This window comes from Polistes dominula, unplaced genomic scaffold, assembly GCF_049000335.1.
Source record: "Polistes dominula isolate Pdom_NZ unplaced genomic scaffold, Pdom_raw_medaka contig_33, whole genome shotgun sequence".
Lineage (NCBI taxonomy): Eukaryota > Metazoa > Arthropoda > Insecta > Hymenoptera > Vespidae > Polistes > Polistes dominula.
This window is the reverse complement of record NW_028300998.1, coordinates 2,276,227-2,296,364: the sequence shown is the minus strand read 5'-3', so window position 1 is coordinate 2,296,364 and position 20,138 is coordinate 2,276,227. Positions and strand designations below refer to the sequence as shown.

Below are 20,138 nucleotides of genomic sequence, written 5' to 3'. Positions count from 1 at the left end.
TGATATAAGAAAATTCTACAAATGATGTTTATTCAAATAATTAATATTAATATTTGTCCATAATAAATATTTGTTTTATCGATAAGGTAGGAAACTGATCTTCTTTATCAACAAAATATAAGATAAACAAATATTCTGTTTTATCGACTGAGAACTACTCCGTGTTTAAAAACTTGAAGTACAAGCCTCTAGATCTCAAGAAAGTTCGATCTTTAAAGGGACGAACTGTTTCATTCCAAATCTCGATAGAACGCGCCGTACGAGTTTCTGATAAGAGAAAAAACGAGTTGCGGTCTTGTACAAGTCGACTTTGTATTTCTCGAAGGTGTTCCGCGCAAGCGACGTAACAGAAAGAACCTAACCTAACTTAATATACATAGCAGTATAGAAATCAATGAGTTTCGTCAAGTACAAAGCTTGATTCTATCGGATCACATTGAGTGTTATTTTTTTTTTGTCTAGCCAAGTATTAATTTCATCAACAATTTATATTGTGATTAATGATTTTAAAGGGATAATCTTATTTTACCGTTTATTCGTGAAGGAAAATAAAAAAAAAATATAAGTAACGAAAATAGAAATCTTTTTCATTTTTACATACAAATAAAACTAGTATAGCTATTATCATTAACAGAAAGTTAGTAAATTCCGCGCTTTATTTGTGCACAAATTAGCACAAGAAAGTAAAAACTTTCACGTTGATATTATTCGACGATTATTCAACGATGATACTCGAAAGTGTTTTTTATCAATGGAGAATCAATGAATCCTTCGAAAATATTGAAGGCACGTTAGGACGGAGCTCCTTCCGCCGGATTAGAGCTCCTTCCTGCAATCCGGATTAAATTTATTCGTTGCGGTGCCTTGGCACGACGAAGGAATTTTTGCAGGTAAAGAAATCGCTTCTTATTATTATTCTTATTTGTTTGTTTTTTTTTTCAATTGTAAATCAGTATTCATTCTTAACACGTGCGTGGTAGTATAACCCGTTCTTTTGTGACAAGGGTTTCTCTTGAATGTTTTTTATTCTTTTTACGAAAAGTCAAGTAAGTGACACAAGTTATTACATATTCATTCATACGTACGTTTGCGTAAATGTTTATACAATTATATATATATACTTTTATATTATTTTTTTTCTTATTTATATATCTATGATTTTGTATTTTTAAAATAAAACAAATAACAAAATATATTATATATATTATATATTATTTTATAAAAGATAATATTGTATTACATATATGTATGTTATTTTATAAAATCACACATATGTATTTTATTCCTCCCCAATGATATTTTACAGAAGGATTATTAAATCTCATATTTCCTGGATATTATTCGAAAATGTAAATTTAATCCACTAACGTAATACCTAAACCACCACCTATCGTGTCTCATGTCTATTTTCAGTTACATTCGGCGCCGTTGCGAAATTGATCTTCTTAATTACGTAATCTTCACGATATTTTATTGCTAATCTTTTGTTAGTTGTTTTTTAACGTATTAAACGGTAACAGAGGTTATTGGCATCACATATATTACTTATTGTCAATGATTTTTCACATGTACTCATAAAGTTCTGACTCATTAAGTTAAACAAAGAAAGAAAATGATAGAAAAAGATAGATAAACAAAAGGAAAAATTTGCCATCTCAATTCTTATATTTCTTTTTTTACATTTTATACAATTTGTTTTTTTTTTTTTTTTTTTTTTTTTAATTTACAATAAGGTCATATTATAGTTAACGAAGCGTATCGTTTGAATTTTTTATTTTTATTTTACACGTTTCTATCTTTTTATTTCGTAATTATCTTTCGAAGAATCGAAGGAAGTATTTAATTTATGAGAAAACTCGTCAAAGGATTGAGTTAATATTATTTTTTTTTTCCTCATTTTATCTTGTTTTTCTTTCTCTCTCTTTTTTCTTTTTTTTTTTTTTTTTTTTTTAAGTGACCAAGAAGTCCTTGATTTCGTTCAGATAATTCTGTTTTTCTATTATTTTTTATTTTTTTATCTTTTCTCTTTAGATAAATGATTTAGATATATATATATATTTTGATAAGCGAAATTTTTTTGAGTATTTAAAAATCGTAATAAACATGATTTTTATTTCTAAAATAATTTATTTGCAATAAAGGAGGAAGAAGAGGAGGAGGAGGAGGAGGAAAAGAAGGAGAGAAAATAAAATAAAAAAAAAAAAGAGAGGAAGGAATGAAAGAAAGAAAAAGAAAAAATATTAACACTAGATATATAAATAAAATCCACCATTTTCAGTATACCTATTTTTACCACACTAGTCAAAATGACTGGTGTATAAAAAAAAATAAAATGCTTTTTTCAGGCTTCCAATTTTATTTACTCTTAAAATATAACCAAAAAATGTTTAACAATAATAATTTTAATAGATAAATGGATTGATAGACATTTTTAAATAACAAAACGCTTAATTATTTACATAAATCAAATGTTACATGAAGCAGAAATTTGGAATGAAAATGGCTGGTCTGGTATATCTAGTGTTAAAAAACAAAACAAAACAAAACAAAAAGTAAATATAAAATTAGGAAAAAAGAAAATATTTCTTCGTACAATATAAATATTACATTAAAATATAACTTTTTTTTATAATCAAGTTAATAAACAGATTGGTATAATAAGCGTATTAGTTAAAATAGAACAAGGATTCAGGTTAACAAACGTAACTTTGCACTTGCGCCAGATTTCGTAATATTTTTGGTAAAAGATACAAGATTTGATATTCCACAAAAATATATATATATATATATATATATATATATATATATATAATACGATATGAAATAACCTTGCGAAAATCGTACGGTCACGAAGTTCCAGCGGGAATTTTGAAAAACTATAACGATTTTGTATATTAAACGAGTTACGACGTCATTCTTACGTAAATATTACTATAAGATATGTGTTACGCATAAAGAAGAAGAAGAAGAAGAAGAAGATCAAGATGATGATGATGATGATGATGATGATGATGATGATGATGATGATGATGAAGAAAAAGAAGCAAGCGTATTTATTAAGTTCATAAATACCGATCATCATGTAATAATTTATCGTTATAATTGTTCAAATAAAATTAAATTCTTATCTTGTGCAATCGAGATATCGAATTACTGATCTGTTGTTTTCTTTCTTTTTATTTATTTCTTTATTTTCTTTCTTTTTTTTTTTGCTCCTATATAAGAACGATGAACTATGCACATTTTCTTCATTCTTATCGTTCTTATTGATGAATTATAGAAATTACGCAATATAGATAATAACAATGATAAATAAATGTTAACAACAATTTTTCGACGAACGATCGAGTGTTGCGTCGAAACGTATAACACATCTTACAGTGTGTTAAGATGCTAGCGTAAAGAGACTTCATGGTCACGTGATCTGGCAGAATATTTCAGCCGGCCATACAACACCATTGGTTGAAATATATCTGCGGCGTTAAGAAAAATGACAAGAAAAAAGTTATAAATACAAATTCATTTTCTAAATTTAATTAATAATAATAATAATAAACAAAAAATTTCGATTATTTTCAAATAAGATTATTCAATATGATATCAGTAACTTATATGTATCAAAAAAAAACAAAATGGATTATTGATTAACTCAGTTATCATTGAGAATTAAAAAATGACACGATAAAAATAGGGTGGGGGGGACAGGAGAAAGGGATAGAGTAGGAGAGTGGTAGAGGAGGAAGAGGAGGAGTAGGAGGGGGGGAGGCGTAGGAGTAGGGGGAGGAGGAAAAGAAGGAGAGAAAAAATTGTAAAAGAAAAAGGAGGCAGGAATGAAAGAAAGAAGGATAAAAAAATAAAAATATATGAAAAAATAAAAAAAAGTAAATGTAAAAAAAAGAAATAGAGAAAAAGTAGAGGAAAAAGTAGAAGAAGAAAAAGGAGAGAGAGAGAGAGAGAGGTTTGCCTCGACCTTCGATCGAATTCTTCGCATGCATCCGTTTCCTTCGTCGAGCGGTCGGTCGGTCGCGCTTGTTGGATCACGCGTGCTTTTTACCAAGCAAACCGGAGTCGAAGACGGACAAACCGTAATAGTGAAAGAAAGAGAGATAGAACGATCAGTCCTCGGCCGATCGGCAAAGCGGGAAGACCTATTGCGACTTCGACTCGTTACCGAGCACGTGTTTTAACCCTTTTTTATACCATTTACATTGTTAGTTTCGTATACTAAAAAATAAGTGAGTAAAACCAATCTTGTATTCTTTTATAGACACACATATTATGTACTTACTGTTTAAAAAGTATTTTTCATTCTTTCGTTTTTTTTTTTTTTTTTTTCATTTATTCTTAACAACCAGTCGTGTTTTATTTATTTATTTATTTATTTATTTTTATTTTTTATCCTCCTCTTACGTAGCTTTGACGGACCAAATTTGTCCTGAGTTGTTTGGTAGACACTAATCAATTTCAAGAAAAATTCAAGTCTCTTAGTTCGTTAGATCATTTCTATGTACGTTTCTTTTCTACGAAAAAAAAAAAAAAAAAAAAAACGACTCGACGACCAATTTTGATTATTTTTTATTAGTCATTCGTAAGTACTGTTTTTATTATGTTTTTTTTTTCTTTATTATCCCCCAATTATATTTATGTATGTTGAGATATGTCACTCTTCGAATATGACACGTATTATTCGTTTTAATAATTTTTTCATACGTTTTATATACATATATATATATATATCGTTTACAAAACTATAGTCAGCATTTTGAAATATTTCGTCTCAGCACTATTTGAAATATAATAAAATGTATTTTTATTTTTCTTTTTTTTTTTTTTGGTTTGTTTCCTTTTAATTCTTCTTTTTATTCGTATTATGTATATTATAATAAATGGTCGGGTCTCAGTAGGTCGCGAATCGTACGATTATTATCGATTCTCAGTGAACACATTTTTCTTGTTGCAAACTTGTATTTACATGTTTAACAGTCGATACTCTTTTCGTATCTCTATCGGTTTTTATAGATTGTACAACACAGTATATTCTCAATTGTCAATTGTGTACCGATAGGATATATTTCGAGATAACATTTCAACTTCAAAGCTGAAAATCCAAAAATATCAATTCGTAATCGACGATATGCTTGAACTAGGCAGAGACGACACAACTCGAGTAGTCGTCGATTAAATTATCTAAAGTTTGTTCATGGTAGAATATACACATTTTTACTTACGTCCGTAGATAAGAAATATTTTATTAATAAAAAAAATTTTGCGCATTAATTTTATTCACAAATCATTGAATCGCAATACGTTTGTTCTTTGATGTTTTCAAATATTAACGTTGTATAAAGGACAGGGTCACGGGAATATATTTGATTCGTTCATTTGAACGATCAATTGGAACATTGTGAGACGGTGTAGATTATTATTCGTTTTATTGAAATAAATTAACAAGCATGAGTTAGCATGATCACAATTCGATATCAATCTTGTCTTCTTTAATGGTGCAATTGAAATGTTTGTACTTCGAGCAAAATGTACGATTCGTTTTATTTATCCAATCTTTCCAATGTATTATTATGTATATTTACTTGCATACACAAAAACACGCACACACGTATATGCGTTTTCAATTTAGTATGCACACAACTATGCATGGGACGATGGTGCTCCTCTTGGAGCCTTTTAATAATCACATACCAGACACGTATTGTGCTTCGTCATTTTTCAAATGTTTTATATCATCTAATCGTGTAATAATCGATAGTGAATTGACTATAAATATTATTTTCTATAAACTCAAGTTAGTTGATAAATAGAAGAACGTTTAACAATCGATAATTTCATTCATTCAAATACTAAACCTAATTAAGATTTATGTATTATCTATTCATACCATAACCGGTTTTTATAAAGAGTATACTACTTTTTTTTTTTTTACTATTGAATCGAGATAATAATCAACTTGATTATTGAATGAAAATAAATCGTATCATTTGTAGATATAACACAAATATTATTTATAATTGTAAATTGTTTTAAAGTTAAAAAAAAAAAAAAAGAAAAAAACAATAATATATTGAATATACAATTTGATTTGAAAATGTCGTGGAAAAAATCGATTGTAGTACGTTCAGTATTATTAAATCAAACAATGCAACAAGTTTGATGATAAAAGGTAAGATCGATTATTTCTCGTACATTCTAGATCGAAGAATGTAAGCCATGATAGCATATAAGTAGCGATTGTTCAATCTGATTGAACTATCGTAATATTGAAAATTATGTGGAACTTGATTATTATTAAAAATCGAATATTCATTTAAAAGATATTGATAAAAGAGAGATAAAGAGAAAATATAAAAAACAAAAAAAACAAAAAAGATCAGTAGAAATAATTAGTAGATAATGCTCGTTTTATCAAAATTATATTAGTTAGATCTCTAGTGATAAAAAAAAAGAAAGATAGAAGATATTTTCAAATCAGAGGACGAAAGTCAAATTACTAAATGATTTTGGATATGTCTACTGGTAATACTGGATTGACCGGTTATGTTAAAGTAACTACGTATGATTATCTTTCGTTCGAATAAAAAGCCACTTTCAATATTAATTTTCACTTATCTTCCAACTATTTTCTTTGATTAAAGGTGTAATTGAATCTTATTGAATCATTAATTAAAATGAGAAATGATGTAAATGTTTATAGGTCGTATATATATATAATCTAACTTGTTGTCGGGTTACGATAAAAATATCTTTCAGACAGAGATTGCTTCTTCCTTTACGTAGAATATTTCGTCATTAGACAAAAAAAATATAGATTTTTTGAAATTGAATTTGAAATAATTTTGATTTCATTACGCTAAATAAATAAATAATAAATGTTTCATATAAAATAAAATAATATATGCAATAAAAGATAATATTCTTTTCTCGAAATTGATTAAATTTTGATTGAACGAATTTCCCCACTCCCCCCAAAAAAAATACTGTTTTGCAAATAAAAATGTGTAGTACTATATTTTTCCATTATACGGTATTATGTCATAATATAGTATTATACTGGATATATTAAAATTTTAAATAGATATATTAAATTCTTATTAATATATATTATATATTTATTATTATTTATTATTATATATAATCTTAATATATATATATATAAATTACGTGTCACGTAATTTACGTTGTTTGTCCGCAATGGACTCCTAAACTACTGAACCAATTTTAATCAAATTTTGTACACTCTGTGCAGTTTTATCCAACTTGAAAGATAGGATAGTTTATATCTCAATTTATAATCGCAATATTATTTTATTAATCGCGAATTATTTGTTTATTAACAAAGAGTCACGATTATCTCTGTTAGTTCGATAAGATTCTAACAGATGGCGGTATAAGGTAATTCGTTCATTTAAAGACGTATGTATCGGACTGATTGTAAGCCACAGCAACGCGTGGCGGAGCACCCCTAGTATTTATTATTTTATTTATATATATATTACATTATATTAATTATTATTATATTAAATTCGAATTAAATTAAATTAAATTAGATATATTTAAAAAAGGAAACATTTAAAGAAACATTATATAAAGTTAGAAATCATTTTGTACAAATTAAACAAATAATAATAATAATAATAATAATAATAATATTATAGTGTGTGACTTAAGTTAATAAGTACTGTTCTCATTAGGACGAATAAGGACGAATAGAAAATGAGCAAATAGTTGTAAAGAAATAGATTTCGATTAAAATATTATCGTCGACACGAACGTTGCTATTTTTATGTTAGGATCGTGAGGAATGAGGCTATGCCATGCACCACAGTCTTTACATTCACCTGTGTATCATAATATCGAAGGGACATTTTAAAAGTCTATATATCCTATAGGTTTATTCGCTTCATCGATCTTCTTTCTTCCTTGTCTCTTCCTCGCACTTATTCTTGTTATACCATTAAAATTGGTTACTTCGAAACGTTACGTAAAAACTAACTTTATATTACTTGTCACGTTACTTTTCAACTCAATAAATTGATTATTGTAAATAATTCTTAAGTGACATGTCGTAAATTCACATTAGTTTTAATTCTGCGTAAAATATTCCTATATCCTGAATATATATATATATATATATAATATCTTTAATATTAAAATAAATCAACTAAGATGACGTAAATACATAAATAGATTAATAATTGTTTAAAGGGTTAATTTGTCACCCGATACGTCCAAGTAATATGATACGTTATACGATATACACCATACTATATACACGTTACTTACGATATATACGTTACTTCAGTTCAGTTCATAATTTTCATAATTCATTTAGTAACTAACTTTGACAATGTCATTGAATTAGAAACTATGTACGTAGGAACGTGTAACAAGAAACTGATCAAACATTAGTTATCAAAATATGAAGTGAAGCAGTTATAAATTCACGGTAGTATTGTATGTTAAATTCATTATGTATGTTTGTTGTTATTTGACATTTTCAATAGAAAAAGCTTAAAATGACGTAAATACGTATATGTTTGTTACTATTTAAAGGGTTAATTCATTATCAAGTATATGCTAGCATATAGAATATATGTAATAAACATGAGTAATACGAATGTAACGTTATGTTAATTTATGCAAATTTTGTAGTAATTCATCTCTAGTATAAGTAGCTTTAGTTAAAGTTGAGTGAGCTTCGTGCCTTGGCTATGTAAATTTGTCGAAAGAAATGACCATGTAACTTGCATAGAAATTTCCGTTCTTTTTTTTCTTTTTTCTTTCTCTCTCTCTCTCTCTCTCTCTCTCTCTCCTTCGTTTTAATCGAATCATTTGTAAAGCACTTATTTTGGATCAATTAATCACGTGGAAACATATATGTACGTTTTATTAACTTTCATAAACGATGATTTATTATTTGACGCTCATTCGATAACGTTTTAAATGTTTGTTTCTTTTTTTTTCTTTTCTTTTCTTTCGTCCTAAAAACAAAGTGAACAATTATTAATAAAATGATAGAAGTGAAATAAATTCATTTTATACCATTGTACAATGAAAAGTATTAAACTTTGATAAAACGAAACAATGAAATAAGGACACGATAATAAAAAAAAAAAAAAATAAGACATAACCGTGTCCTGTGTTAGTTTTACATTCTTTTTACCACAATAAAAGTATAACGAAACGATGAGTGTGATTAAATGTTAGTTAATTTTAGAAAAAAAAAAACAAGTATTCCATTATAGGAGGAAATATTATAGAATAGCGTGGGAAAATGTAAAGGTTGATATTTATCATTTTTCTTCGTAGCGTTAAATCAAAATAAACATTTCTACGATAAAAAAAAAAAAAAATTGTATTGAAGTTAATCGATAGACTTATATGTTTATAAAATGCCTTTCTTATTCACTTGAATTTTTTTTATTAACATTCTGTCGAATTTTTCTTTTCTTTTTTTTATTCCGTTGCATCAGAGTTGCGTAAAAAAAAATCTTACTGTTATATAAACGTCGATATTTCGAACGAAGTCATGACCCTGTTAACTTCGAACTAAATCATTTCGGATAATATTCAATTGAGAAATTTTATATTAAATATAAAAATAATATTAACACGTTCACGCCGGCGCGTACCACCGGTGGCCCGCACTAGACTGTCCCATCTGGCGGCTTGTACCACCGATGGCCCGCGCTTGACTGTCCCATCTGGCGGCGCGTACCACCGGTGATCCACCCTGGTCCAGGTTTGAACAAGCAAAAATCACGCGCCGCCAGATGAAACGCATCTTAGATTCGAGTCCCGCCCCACAGCGCAGACACTGAAAATCGGCGCCGGTGTCAACGTGTTAAAGATGTTGTACTTTAATTATACCTGCTATTAGAAAATGATATAAAATTGATAAATAGTACGAATTTTGTTTTTATGTTATATTTGTGTATTCGCGTGAATATTATTCTTCTATGGCTTGGTTATTCGAATAATAATCAAATATATAATATATAAATAACGAATTTACGATTAATTTAATTGAAAGATCAATGTGAAAAAACTTTGATATCTGTGAATTAGAATTATATAATATAATGTTCTTATATGTATATGTAATCCGATCGAAAGCGATTCATTTTTTCTACTTTTTTTTTTACATTGAAAGGTGTGACTTTATGTGTTAGTCAAAAGGTCAGATCGATCAATGCCATCGTAATCTCATGCGATCGAATCGTATTAGAAGCTTAGGAAATAGAAGAAACCGATAAAGGTTGTTTCTAAAGGAAGGTTGTCACTCTAACTGTACTGTAACTTGTTACTGTTTGGTCAGAGAGTGAAAAAAGTTGTCTAACAGTAAAAATCAAATAATAAATATAATATCAATTTAATTTACTTGCTGTATATAAAAAATAAGTGTGGAATATTTAACGAAATTGTTTCTTATCCTTATCTCAATACTTTGATAAGTTGTTCCTATAAGATATTCCCTCTTTGCCTAATAATAAGTATGGAAAATTACCGAATATATATATACATATGTTCTACTAGAATACTGTAAAAGAGACAAAATAAAATGAAAATGATAATAAAACATGAAAAGAGAAAAACTAATAACAAACTACGATAAAAGCGCGTCACATTTACAACGTAGTCGTGGCAATTTTGTAATGCATAGTTTCGTTTAATCGGCACGTTAATTATGGACGACAAAACGTGTTGTTACGTCATTGCAATCATTTCTCATTGTATGCATCATCATAGAATGATTAGACAAAATCGCAAGCAACTTTAATTCATTGTCTCTTTATCAACCCCCTCTCTTTTATTTTTATATCTTGATCTTTTTATTTTTCACTGTCATTCAAGTTATTATCTCGATTGATATAAATGCGCTCATATAATCATTATGTATCCTTTAATGATAAACTATGTTGTGCAAAGAAAATACTAACGTAGTATTATTACGTTTCAGATTATCATTTAGACCGCAATACTGAATATTCATTTTTACGGCCAACTCACTTGTACCGAAAGAAAGAATGCAAAATAATTGCGATGACGATGATAACGACGTCGTCTACAAGGACACAGTCATCGTAGGTAAGGCTGTAGAAAAAAAAAATGTTTAGCTATGAAAAATGATTGATTTCATCGATCGATGTTTTTCATTAGACATTAGGGATTGGTAAATTACATTGACTATACTTCGTAGGAAATAAACAAAAATCGGTAAGACTAGTGACAATATTTAATATAAAAATGAACGATTGTATCGTCTCTATAGGAGTTTTTTTTAAAATAAATAATTACATATAATTCTAAGTAAAATTAAGATTATATTTCGTAGGAAATGGACCGAGCGGTATTTCTTTGTCATACATGCTCGCTGGTAATTGGCCTTATTATACCGGCGAGCCTCATCCCTTCAATGAAATGCTGACGGCGCGTCTTCACTACACAACGAGACCGTTTACTAACGACGATGATGTTCTTGAAAAAAGTGATAAGACGACGCAAAATAATTTAGATGAGGACACGTGTTCTCGTCGGCAAAGTAACGTTGCGAATGATAGTGTAATACGAGGTAGAGACTTAGCGAACAGTTCACGATGGAAATTGGAAACGTTGTCGTCCGGTCTCGAGGGCAGGAGCGGTGGTCGACCTTTGTCTTTACTGATGGACCAATTGCATAACCCATGCGTTGATGCAGGTCTCGATGTGCCTTCACTTTTGGATTGGAAATCTAAAGAACAACATCCGGAACACAAGATTATTGATCATGTAGTTCTTGGTAAAGGACAACCTGGTGGAGCTTGGCAGGTATTTGAAAAAGTATTCATTCAATTAGATTAGTTTATATTGAAAATATTTCGTTACAATTATTGAACGATTTTTAAGGAATGATTGATTTTGTTTTGTTTTTTTTTTCAGTCTATGGATCCAAATGTGTTAACGATCAGTTTGAGTCGATGGATGTCATTACCTGGTTTAGATTTAAGACAATGGGAAAAATTGGTAGAGGCTGAACAAGTACAAAAATCAACATTGGCGATTGGTGATCCTAGTTCTCACTCACCAAGAGAAAAAATAAATGCATGTAAACCTGCCAGTCGTGTACCAGTAGGTACTGTTGCTACTTATTACAAAGATTACGTTACCAAACAAGGATTGGACAAATATTTTCGATGCGGGACCATTGTAACTTCGGTACGACCGATCGATTCCATTGATGTCAATGAAGATTTTAGATGGATCGTTGAAGGATATGAAAATAAAACTGGTAAACGTTTTGAGTATAGATGTCGAAGGGTAGTTCTTGCCACTGGTACTACAGATCTATCCAATCATTTGGGAATACCTGGAGAAAGATCGCAATCCTCATGGGTGATTCATAATCTTAATGATCTAGAATCACGTTTAGATCAATTTGTAAACATATATGGTAGGTGATTGTTTTCGTTCAATTTACTCAGTTTTTTCATTTTTTATTCATTTGCCTATATCTTTATCGCATTTGATCGTTTTATCGTAGGTGAGGCTGCATTTGACGGATTATTGGATCCTGTACTAGTGATAGGTGCTGGATTGAGTGCAGCCGATGCTATTATGGCTACAAGATTTCGAGGAATTCCAGTGTTACATGTATTTCGGGATGCATCCAACGATTGGAATAAGGAATCGAACGATAAAATACAAACAAATAATTTGGATAAATTACAGTGGCTTCCAAGTTCTATTTATCCGGAATATCACAAAGTTTATGAGATGATGGCAGACGGTGGTACTAATTATCCTCTTTACAAATCATTATCAGGATATACTCTTGTTGATCTTAATATCAATAATGATGATCGTAATAGTAATCAATGTAATAAGCATACAGTCACACTTTGTGCTCCGAATGGACAATTACAAAAATTCCGAGTTTCTATAGTCGCGATACTTATAGGTAAGTTATATTTTTATATTGATTATATATTATTTATATGTAGTAGATAAAAAGTAGTAATGTATATTTGAATAAACGAACATATATACGAACGGTAAGATATCTATAAATTATATTTGTGATCTTCGTTATTAACAAAGTTATGATATATATATTTTTTTTTTATTATAGGTTACAAACCAGATTTATCGTATCTAGAAAACAACGGTACAGGATTTGGAAAAATACCCGATAAACCCGTCGATTGTAAATCAAATCCGATCGATATCGACGATATTACATATGAAGTTTTGCAAGCACCTAAAAAGGGACTTTATGCTTTGGGGCCTTTAGTGGGTGATAATTTTGTTCGTTTTATTCTAGGTGGTGCATTTGGTATTCTTGCACATATTCTAAGTCTTTCTACGTGAGATACAAATTTCATATCTCTTTTCTTTTCAATTTTTCGTCATCACCTTGACGGAATGTATTTACTTAATTTTTTGCTAAAATTCTATCACTGTTTTTTTTTTGTTTTTTTTTTTTTTTTACCGAATAATTGCATTTAAATCCCTCAAAAGTTTGTATATATATTTGAAAAATTTATTTTTATATTTAGACTATATGATGTGTAAGAGCTTTACGAACATTTGCTAATTTTAAGATATCCTATAAATATTATTCATAATGACTACAAAAAAAAAAAAAAAAAAAAAAAACAGGAACATAAATACCATTGCAATATTAACATTTTTGTACGAAGTAATGTATATAACATATGCGTACGTATTTTGCACTTTATACGTGAACAAAATATATGTACATAAAGATTGAAACATAGATCTCTCCATTAGTAGTTTTTGTTTGAAAGTTCTTGATCAAATGTAACATATTACAAAAAGAGATAAATAACATATTTATACGAAATCATAGATATTGTGCATAGAAATAATTTCTAGATGTGAAATGCACTTGAAGTATATACTTAAAAAACACACTTGTTGTTGTATATAGTAATATAGTATACATACAATTATATGCACTGTAATTATGTACATCAATTTTGTATACTAATTGTATACATACAGTATTGGTGTATAAATGTAGATAACATTTTACAAGTAAATAAGGTTTCATGCCGAGATAATAATAATAATAATAATCATGTGAATACTCTTGCGAATTTTGTACCAGTAGTTTACTTTTTTGGTCAGACAATCTATATTCCCTTTTTGGGTCAACATTTTTTTGTCGTGCTATCCTATGTCCTTTATAATGAGGCGTACTACAATATATATATATATATATTCGTATATATTATATATTTAAAATTAGCAAAACAATCTTAATTTGAATTTTGTATAATAAGGAATATTATTTTTGGTCATTTTATGATTTAGATTACCGTATTTGATTTTTTTTTTAATGAAATTTTAATTCCAATAAAGGACTATGAGAGAATAGTTCATTTATTCGTATTTAACAATGATAAATTATTTATACGGTAATTTGTAATGAAATATTTTTCGCCATTTATTGTAATTATAACAACAGATTTCTTTGTAATACATACAACATATAATTATTTCAGCATATATTTATATGAGAATATTTAGAATTTCAATTAAATTTGCTAAATATATATATATATAACAAAAATGTATATGAGTTTTCTGTAATGAATATTAGTAAAGTTCCTATTAAAAATATAACAATTTTAATATCACAAATCAAATTCACCGAGAGAAAATGAAATAAAAATGCATTTGATAATTGAACAGTGGACAAATACATGGTATTATTATTATTTCTTTTAAATATCTTTGATAAGAATACCTGTACAACACATGTCAAATGTACATAAAATATACATATAATAAATAAATAAATATTTATTATATTTTTTAATTGTATTCTGTGGAATGACCAGTAACATAATAAAATTATTTCAATGTTCAAGATAAAACTATATATATATATGTATAAGATTGAATTCAATTCAATAAGAACATTATTTCTAGTTTTGTTATATTCTTCCGAAAAGTTCTGTCCGTTTCTCAATTAAGAGAAAATATGAAAAAAAAAAAAAAAAAAAACAAATATTTACTGAGCAATATTATTTCCAATGTTACTAATGATCTTTTTATTATTTATAGTAATGAAAAGAGATAAACTCTACATATGTTTCAAACGAACACGTTCATATGTATTGAAACTTGCAATAACATTAACGAACAGAACTTTCCGGTAGACCTAATATATATAAAATTGGTATTATTCTCAAATATTTCGGCCATTTATGTATTGAATGAAAATATATCATTATACTGTGGTAAAGATTAATATATATATTTTTTTTTTTTTTTTTTGAAAGGCCATTGTAATAAGCATTATTATCGATATTCACAGTTAGGATTATTTTTCAGTAATTCATTATTTTGTAATAACTTGTTGTTATACATAGGTTTATATATTATGTTAAAAAATATTCTTTGAATTCTATGGGAGATACTTTTGTTTTTGTTTTTTTTATGATTATGTATCACTTTTTTTTTTTTAACCATTTTTACACAGTTTTTTTTTTTTACATATAAGCACTTAAATTGGAAAACATTTTAATAAATAACAATGAGGTTATTAAATACTAATGAAATTCTATATGTGTGCGTGAACACTGTAGAATTTATGTTTTAAATATAACAAATAGAAAAAGAAGTAAAATAATAGCGGATGCCAAAATAACTATACAATAAAGTTTTCTATTAGCTTTTTGATAGGAATCAGCCTTTTTTAATTGTTTGTAACCTTCGGATACTTGTACTTGTGTCTGTTCAATATTGTAATCAATCCGATCTAAAACAGTACCTTGGTCCTGTACCATACTTGCCAGATCCTGTTTGTATCAGAATAGAATGAATTAATTTTTAAAATACATTTGTGAAACACATATATTATAAATATACGATTTTAAAATATATATTTCACTTCACAAGATAAGTAGTTCTTTTGTCTTATCTATATGATAAGTATATTGATAAAGATTTATGATAAGACATTGATTATTATATTCTATTTTAAAATCATGTATAATTTATTATAAAGGAATACCAGATAAGTATTAATATAATAATATCAATAATTATATCAATTTCTATTAGCATGTGTAATAATATTGAATATCCATATTATTTTATTTTAACGATAAAAATATTTGATATAAGTAATCGCGTACTCCATTTATAATATTGTCATTTACCTTAAATATATATTTTAGATCTGAAATACTTTGAACTATATTTCCAATTTGTTGTTCTCTTTCTACAGCCATTTTTAACCTTTCCTCTGGATCTTCTAAATGTAAAAGTACAGATTCTTGTCGTTGTTCATCTTCTTCCCAATAATCAGTTTTAGAATCATTAGACTCCATTAACCAGGAAGCAGATGCCATATCTTCGCTAAAAAATTGATTACTCCTTTCTTCTCTAGATTTAATTTCTGAAATTAATGATTTAATAATTGCTATATTAAATTAATTATTATTATTATTATTATTATTATTTATAAAAATTTATAATAAATCATAGGATTGTTTTTTACATGTATAAAAATATCATACGCGTTAAATAATGATTTTGAGCAGATCTATAACGTATTCCTAATTCTTGCAAGGCAGAAGAAAGTGCCATTACTGCATTTACAGCGAGATGTTTTTGTGCAGATTTTGTTTCTTGTTTTGCCGCAGCTCTTATTGTTTGTACTTGACGATAGCCATTGGCAAATGCACGTCCTATCTCACGAGATAACTTTTCCATCTGCCTTTCTTCCTATAACAAGTATTTTCTATAATTTCATGGATATAAAATTAAATTGATAAGATCAATTTCATTCAATCTATTATTTAACAGCATATTTACAAAATCGAAGAACTACATAAATTGAAATTATATATATATATATATATATAGTCATTTAATGAACATATTAATTTTTATTATTTAACGTTGTTAAGCTTAATTATTAAGAAAATTGGTTTCTTATGTAAAAAAAAACAAAAATAAAACATCTTTGTTTTTGCATTGAAATTAAAAGAAATTCTTGAAATAGACTTAATCGCTTTGGCATGTGAACGACTTGATTGAAAAAGTAACTCACCTGTGACGTGTCATCTAGAGTTGGTCTAGTTAATTGTTTAGCATGCAATTCAATTAAACTATCTATCTTAATTCTTAATCTACTAAGAATATATTGTGTTTCTTCTAGTGCATCTGTCCAAACCGGTGGAGTCGAATCGCTCAAATTAATATTCGTTAATTCAACATTATCCGCATGTATAGAATCTAAATTAACTAAGGCTGTCCTATCCGATAAATTCTGAAATAATATATTAGTTATTATATAAAACATATTAAAAATATAATATTCTTAGATATAGGTTATGTACACAAATACCTGCTCGGCATAAATATGTTTGCTCTGGAGAGCATTATTTCTCATTAAAATAAAAGGTTCTGTTAAATTTCTCGTAGCCATAATTGTCTTATTTTCAAATTTCAACACTTATTTAATATGTACAAGTTGCACTAATTCATATTTTTTTCAGCCAAAGAGGAAAACCCATTTCGTTGCGATCCAACAGTTGACTGTCATCATGGAACAGCTGATTCTGGTGACGTATTGATATTATACATATAGTATATTTCAAATATACTTCTCTGCACAAGTATACTTGTTTAGTTTATAATAATTAGGACATTTTTGGAAAAGATAAATTAATATTATAACAATAAATATATTCACAATATATAAATACATATAGTCATAATAATTATTTTAACAAATTTTTGGTTACTTACAATTAATGATACATTTTTAAATTGTTTATAATATCCTGTGTTCATACAAATATATTTAACATAATTTATAATGTTCTATATATATCTATGTATTATAATGTATATAATACATATTAGATATAGAGAAAATTATTATACTTTCTTAAATATTTACACAAGCAAGATTATATTTAATAAAAGTTAAATCAATATATATATATATATATAACCTATTAAATAATATATTTATTGTTTGAAATTAATCATTTCAAATATTGTATATTTAATAATTGATATACTTTTGATTGATAAATAATATACAAATGATGTAGAATAATACTATATTTACAATAACATTATAATTACATTTTTAATTATATTTTAGTTTGGAATTACAAATAATGTACAATTATGTTATATCTACTCAAACATATAATTGTATTATTAATGATGTTTATATATATATGTATGTATAAGTCTAAAAGATCTCAAACATTAGAAAAAAATCATTTTTAACATAAAATATCTATATAGTATCTATAGCACAAAATGTTCAATTAGAATCATATTACAAACATAGCATGACTTCTATATATATATATATGGGTAATATTATACTAATTTATTATTACATTTACTTTTAGATGAAGTATTTGTTTCTATTATCAATGGTCTTGTACCATATAAGTTTCCTATTATTACTTGTCGTTTAATTAATTCTAATGCATCTTGACCTTTTTGAAAAAATTGTTCAATTTCTTTTTCATCTTGTAACGTTTTGTTCTGTTGAAACTCTTGTCTTATTTTGCGAAGGGCATACATCCTACATATAAAAAGAAATCAATTAAAATATTATCAATTAAAGAAAAATAACTTAAATGAAAATATATATATATAAAGTTTAGAAAAATGTTAATTTTTAATATACAGGGTGTTTTAGTTTTGTTTATTTTTTTCCAACAAAATTTTTTCCAGTTTATCGTTAGCAAAATTAGTAATGATTAAATGACCATTATTCTCAACGATGAATAAATTGAGTAGAACAATTCTTTGACTTGAAGAAAATTCAGACAAAAAATTAGTAATGCAATAAATTCTACTCTTCACAGATGTCAATTCTACATTGATAAATGATAACATTTTAGTAATTATAAGGAATTATAATTTGAATTGATTTGAATCAATAATCTATTCCTTTTATAATAATAATAAAAAAAAGAAAAAAACGGTTCGTTGTCATTTCTTATTTTGGGGTTATAGTTTTTTTTTTTTAATGAAATTTTAAAGTCCATGCTTATTAAACATTCTTTTCTTATTTTTTACTTATAAAATATCTTTGTAAAATTTAATAGAGAAGAAAGCTTAGCACTCTGTATATATTAATCAATATAATAAAAAATAAAATAACAAGTTAAATTATATGATTTCATACAAACATATATTTTATAAAAATAGTTGTAAAATTGTTTAGTAAAATATAATAATCATATTAACAATAATTAATAGTAGTATTTTCATTAGGTACAAGTTACTTGTTAACAAATCATTGATTTATTACAGAAAATTGATAAAAGTGATATTGAAAGATAATTTATACATCATGACATAACAATAATTAATTACCTAAAGTTATATGTATTCCATTTTTTACTTTCTCGTATTAAATTTCGATAAAGATTTAAAATTTGATTTCGAGTACAAGCCATCGTTTACAAATTTGTCCAAAACAAAAGAAAATATAGATGCGAACTCTTAATGATATTTGGGAAAAGATAAAATTCTAATATTACCGATTCGTTTTAGTATCCTATTATTTGTTGTCACCAACAGATGGTGCTTCGTACGAAATTATGTAGCGGTACAACCGATGGTCGCGCCATCTAAGTTACTAGAAGGCTAGGGAACCACGCTAGCAAGTGTGGTCACCAGACTAGTACAGTCTGTGCGTAGCCGTTGAGAAGTGTACAAGAAAGAAAAGCAAGTCGCATCCGTTAAATAAAAATCATAAAACAAAATTCAGTCTAATATTATCTTTACTATAGAGAAACCCTCTACAATTAAAAAATGTTACTTCTTAGGAGATGGCGCTCTCGATTAATTTGATTTAGGGACCCTATAGGAGGGACGCGCTATACACATTGCTAGACTGAAAATTTGGGGGGACAGCTTCCGTTGCATCGAAGCTGTTGCGTTGAATCATTCGCGCGCAATCACGTGACAGGAACTCGTGTAGTCACGTGATTGCGCGCGAATGATTCAAACATTTTAGTCTGTAAACAAACGATAAGTTATAGGATAGGTTTATACATTTATACTTGTAATTATTAAATAAGTAAATTAAACTTACACTTATAGAAAACTACTAAAAACAAAACAAA

General features: G+C 27.2%; 3 protein-coding genes and 2 long non-coding RNA genes across 7 annotated transcripts; 1 reads left to right on the top strand and 4 right to left on the bottom strand.

Annotated features, from left to right (window-relative positions):
• The first annotated feature begins 240 nt into the window (after positions 1-240).
• LOC107064610 (oxidative stress-induced growth inhibitor 1) lies at positions 241-14,828 on the top strand. 3 transcript variants are annotated; one of them, XM_015317479.2, is made up of 6 exons: positions 241-890; positions 10,973-11,100; positions 11,348-11,820; positions 11,932-12,442; positions 12,533-12,949; positions 13,121-14,828. In XM_015317479.2, the coding sequence occupies exons 2-6, from the start codon at positions 11,040-11,042 to the stop codon at positions 13,357-13,359; spliced, it is 1,701 nt and encodes a 566-aa protein (XP_015172965.1). In that variant the 5' UTR covers positions 241-890; positions 10,973-11,039; the 3' UTR covers positions 13,360-14,828. The 3 variants fall into 3 exon arrangements, with proteins under 3 accessions (XP_015172965.1, XP_015172964.1, XP_015172967.1); XM_015317478.2 differs by lacking the exon at positions 241-890 and adding an exon at positions 3,823-4,235; XM_015317481.2 differs by lacking the exon at positions 241-890 and adding an exon at positions 11,173-11,229 and having other exon boundaries at positions 10,970-11,100.
• Positions 904-6,173, bottom strand: LOC149032216 (uncharacterized). Its single transcript, XR_016176933.1, has 3 exons — positions 4,549-6,173; positions 4,289-4,454; positions 904-3,473 (listed from the first exon to the last, which is right to left on the bottom strand). It is a non-coding gene; the product is annotated as an uncharacterized LOC149032216 (long non-coding RNA).
• Positions 8,805-10,966, bottom strand: LOC149032215 (uncharacterized). Its single transcript, XR_016176934.1, has 2 exons — positions 9,509-10,966; positions 8,805-8,993 (listed from the first exon to the last, which is right to left on the bottom strand). It is a non-coding gene; the product is annotated as an uncharacterized LOC149032215 (long non-coding RNA).
• Syx16 (syntaxin 16) lies at positions 14,338-17,600 on the bottom strand. The gene is made up of 5 exons (XM_015317262.2): positions 17,378-17,600; positions 17,081-17,299; positions 16,545-16,752; positions 16,185-16,423; positions 14,338-15,821 (listed from the first exon to the last, which is right to left on the bottom strand). The coding sequence occupies exons 1-5, from the start codon at positions 17,456-17,458 to the stop codon at positions 15,612-15,614; spliced, it is 957 nt and encodes a 318-aa protein (XP_015172748.1). The 5' UTR covers positions 17,459-17,600; the 3' UTR covers positions 14,338-15,611.
• Positions 17,601-18,084: 484 nt separating this feature from the next.
• bcn92 (LYR motif-containing protein bcn92) lies at positions 18,085-19,553 on the bottom strand. The gene is made up of 2 exons (XM_015317265.2): positions 19,384-19,553; positions 18,085-18,583 (listed from the first exon to the last, which is right to left on the bottom strand). The coding sequence occupies exons 1-2, from the start codon at positions 19,464-19,466 to the stop codon at positions 18,373-18,375; spliced, it is 294 nt and encodes a 97-aa protein (XP_015172751.2). The 5' UTR covers positions 19,467-19,553; the 3' UTR covers positions 18,085-18,372.
• Between the last annotated feature and the right edge of the window lie 585 nt (positions 19,554-20,138).

Excerpts from the sequence above, each read along its gene's own strand:
- LOC107064610 (XM_015317479.2), top strand. The coding sequence starts at position 11,040 with ATGCAAAATAATTGCGATGACGATGATAACGACGTCGTCTACAAGGAC. Across the intron at positions 11,101-11,347 it reads CAAGGACACAGTCATCGTAG|GAAATGGACCGAGCGGTATT; the intron begins GTAAGGCTGTAG and ends TATATTTCGTAG. Across the intron at positions 12,950-13,120 it reads TATAGTCGCGATACTTATAG|GTTACAAACCAGATTTATCG; the intron begins GTAAGTTATATT and ends TTTTTATTATAG.
- Syx16 (XM_015317262.2), bottom strand. The coding sequence starts at position 17,458 with ATGGCTACGAGAAATTTAACAGAACCTTTTATTTTAATGAGAAATAAT. Across the intron at positions 17,300-17,377 it reads AACATATTTATGCCGAGCAG|AATTTATCGGATAGGACAGC; the intron begins GTATTTGTGTAC and ends ATATTATTTCAG. Across the intron at positions 16,424-16,544 it reads TCAAAATCATTATTTAACGC|AAATTAAATCTAGAGAAGAA; the intron begins GTATGATATTTT and ends CATTAATTTCAG.
- bcn92 (XM_015317265.2), bottom strand. The coding sequence starts at position 19,466 with ATGGCTTGTACTCGAAATCAAATTTTAAATCTTTATCGAAATTTAATA. Across the intron at positions 18,584-19,383 it reads TGGAATACATATAACTTTAG|GATGTATGCCCTTCGCAAAA; the intron begins GTAATTAATTAT and ends TTTTATATGTAG.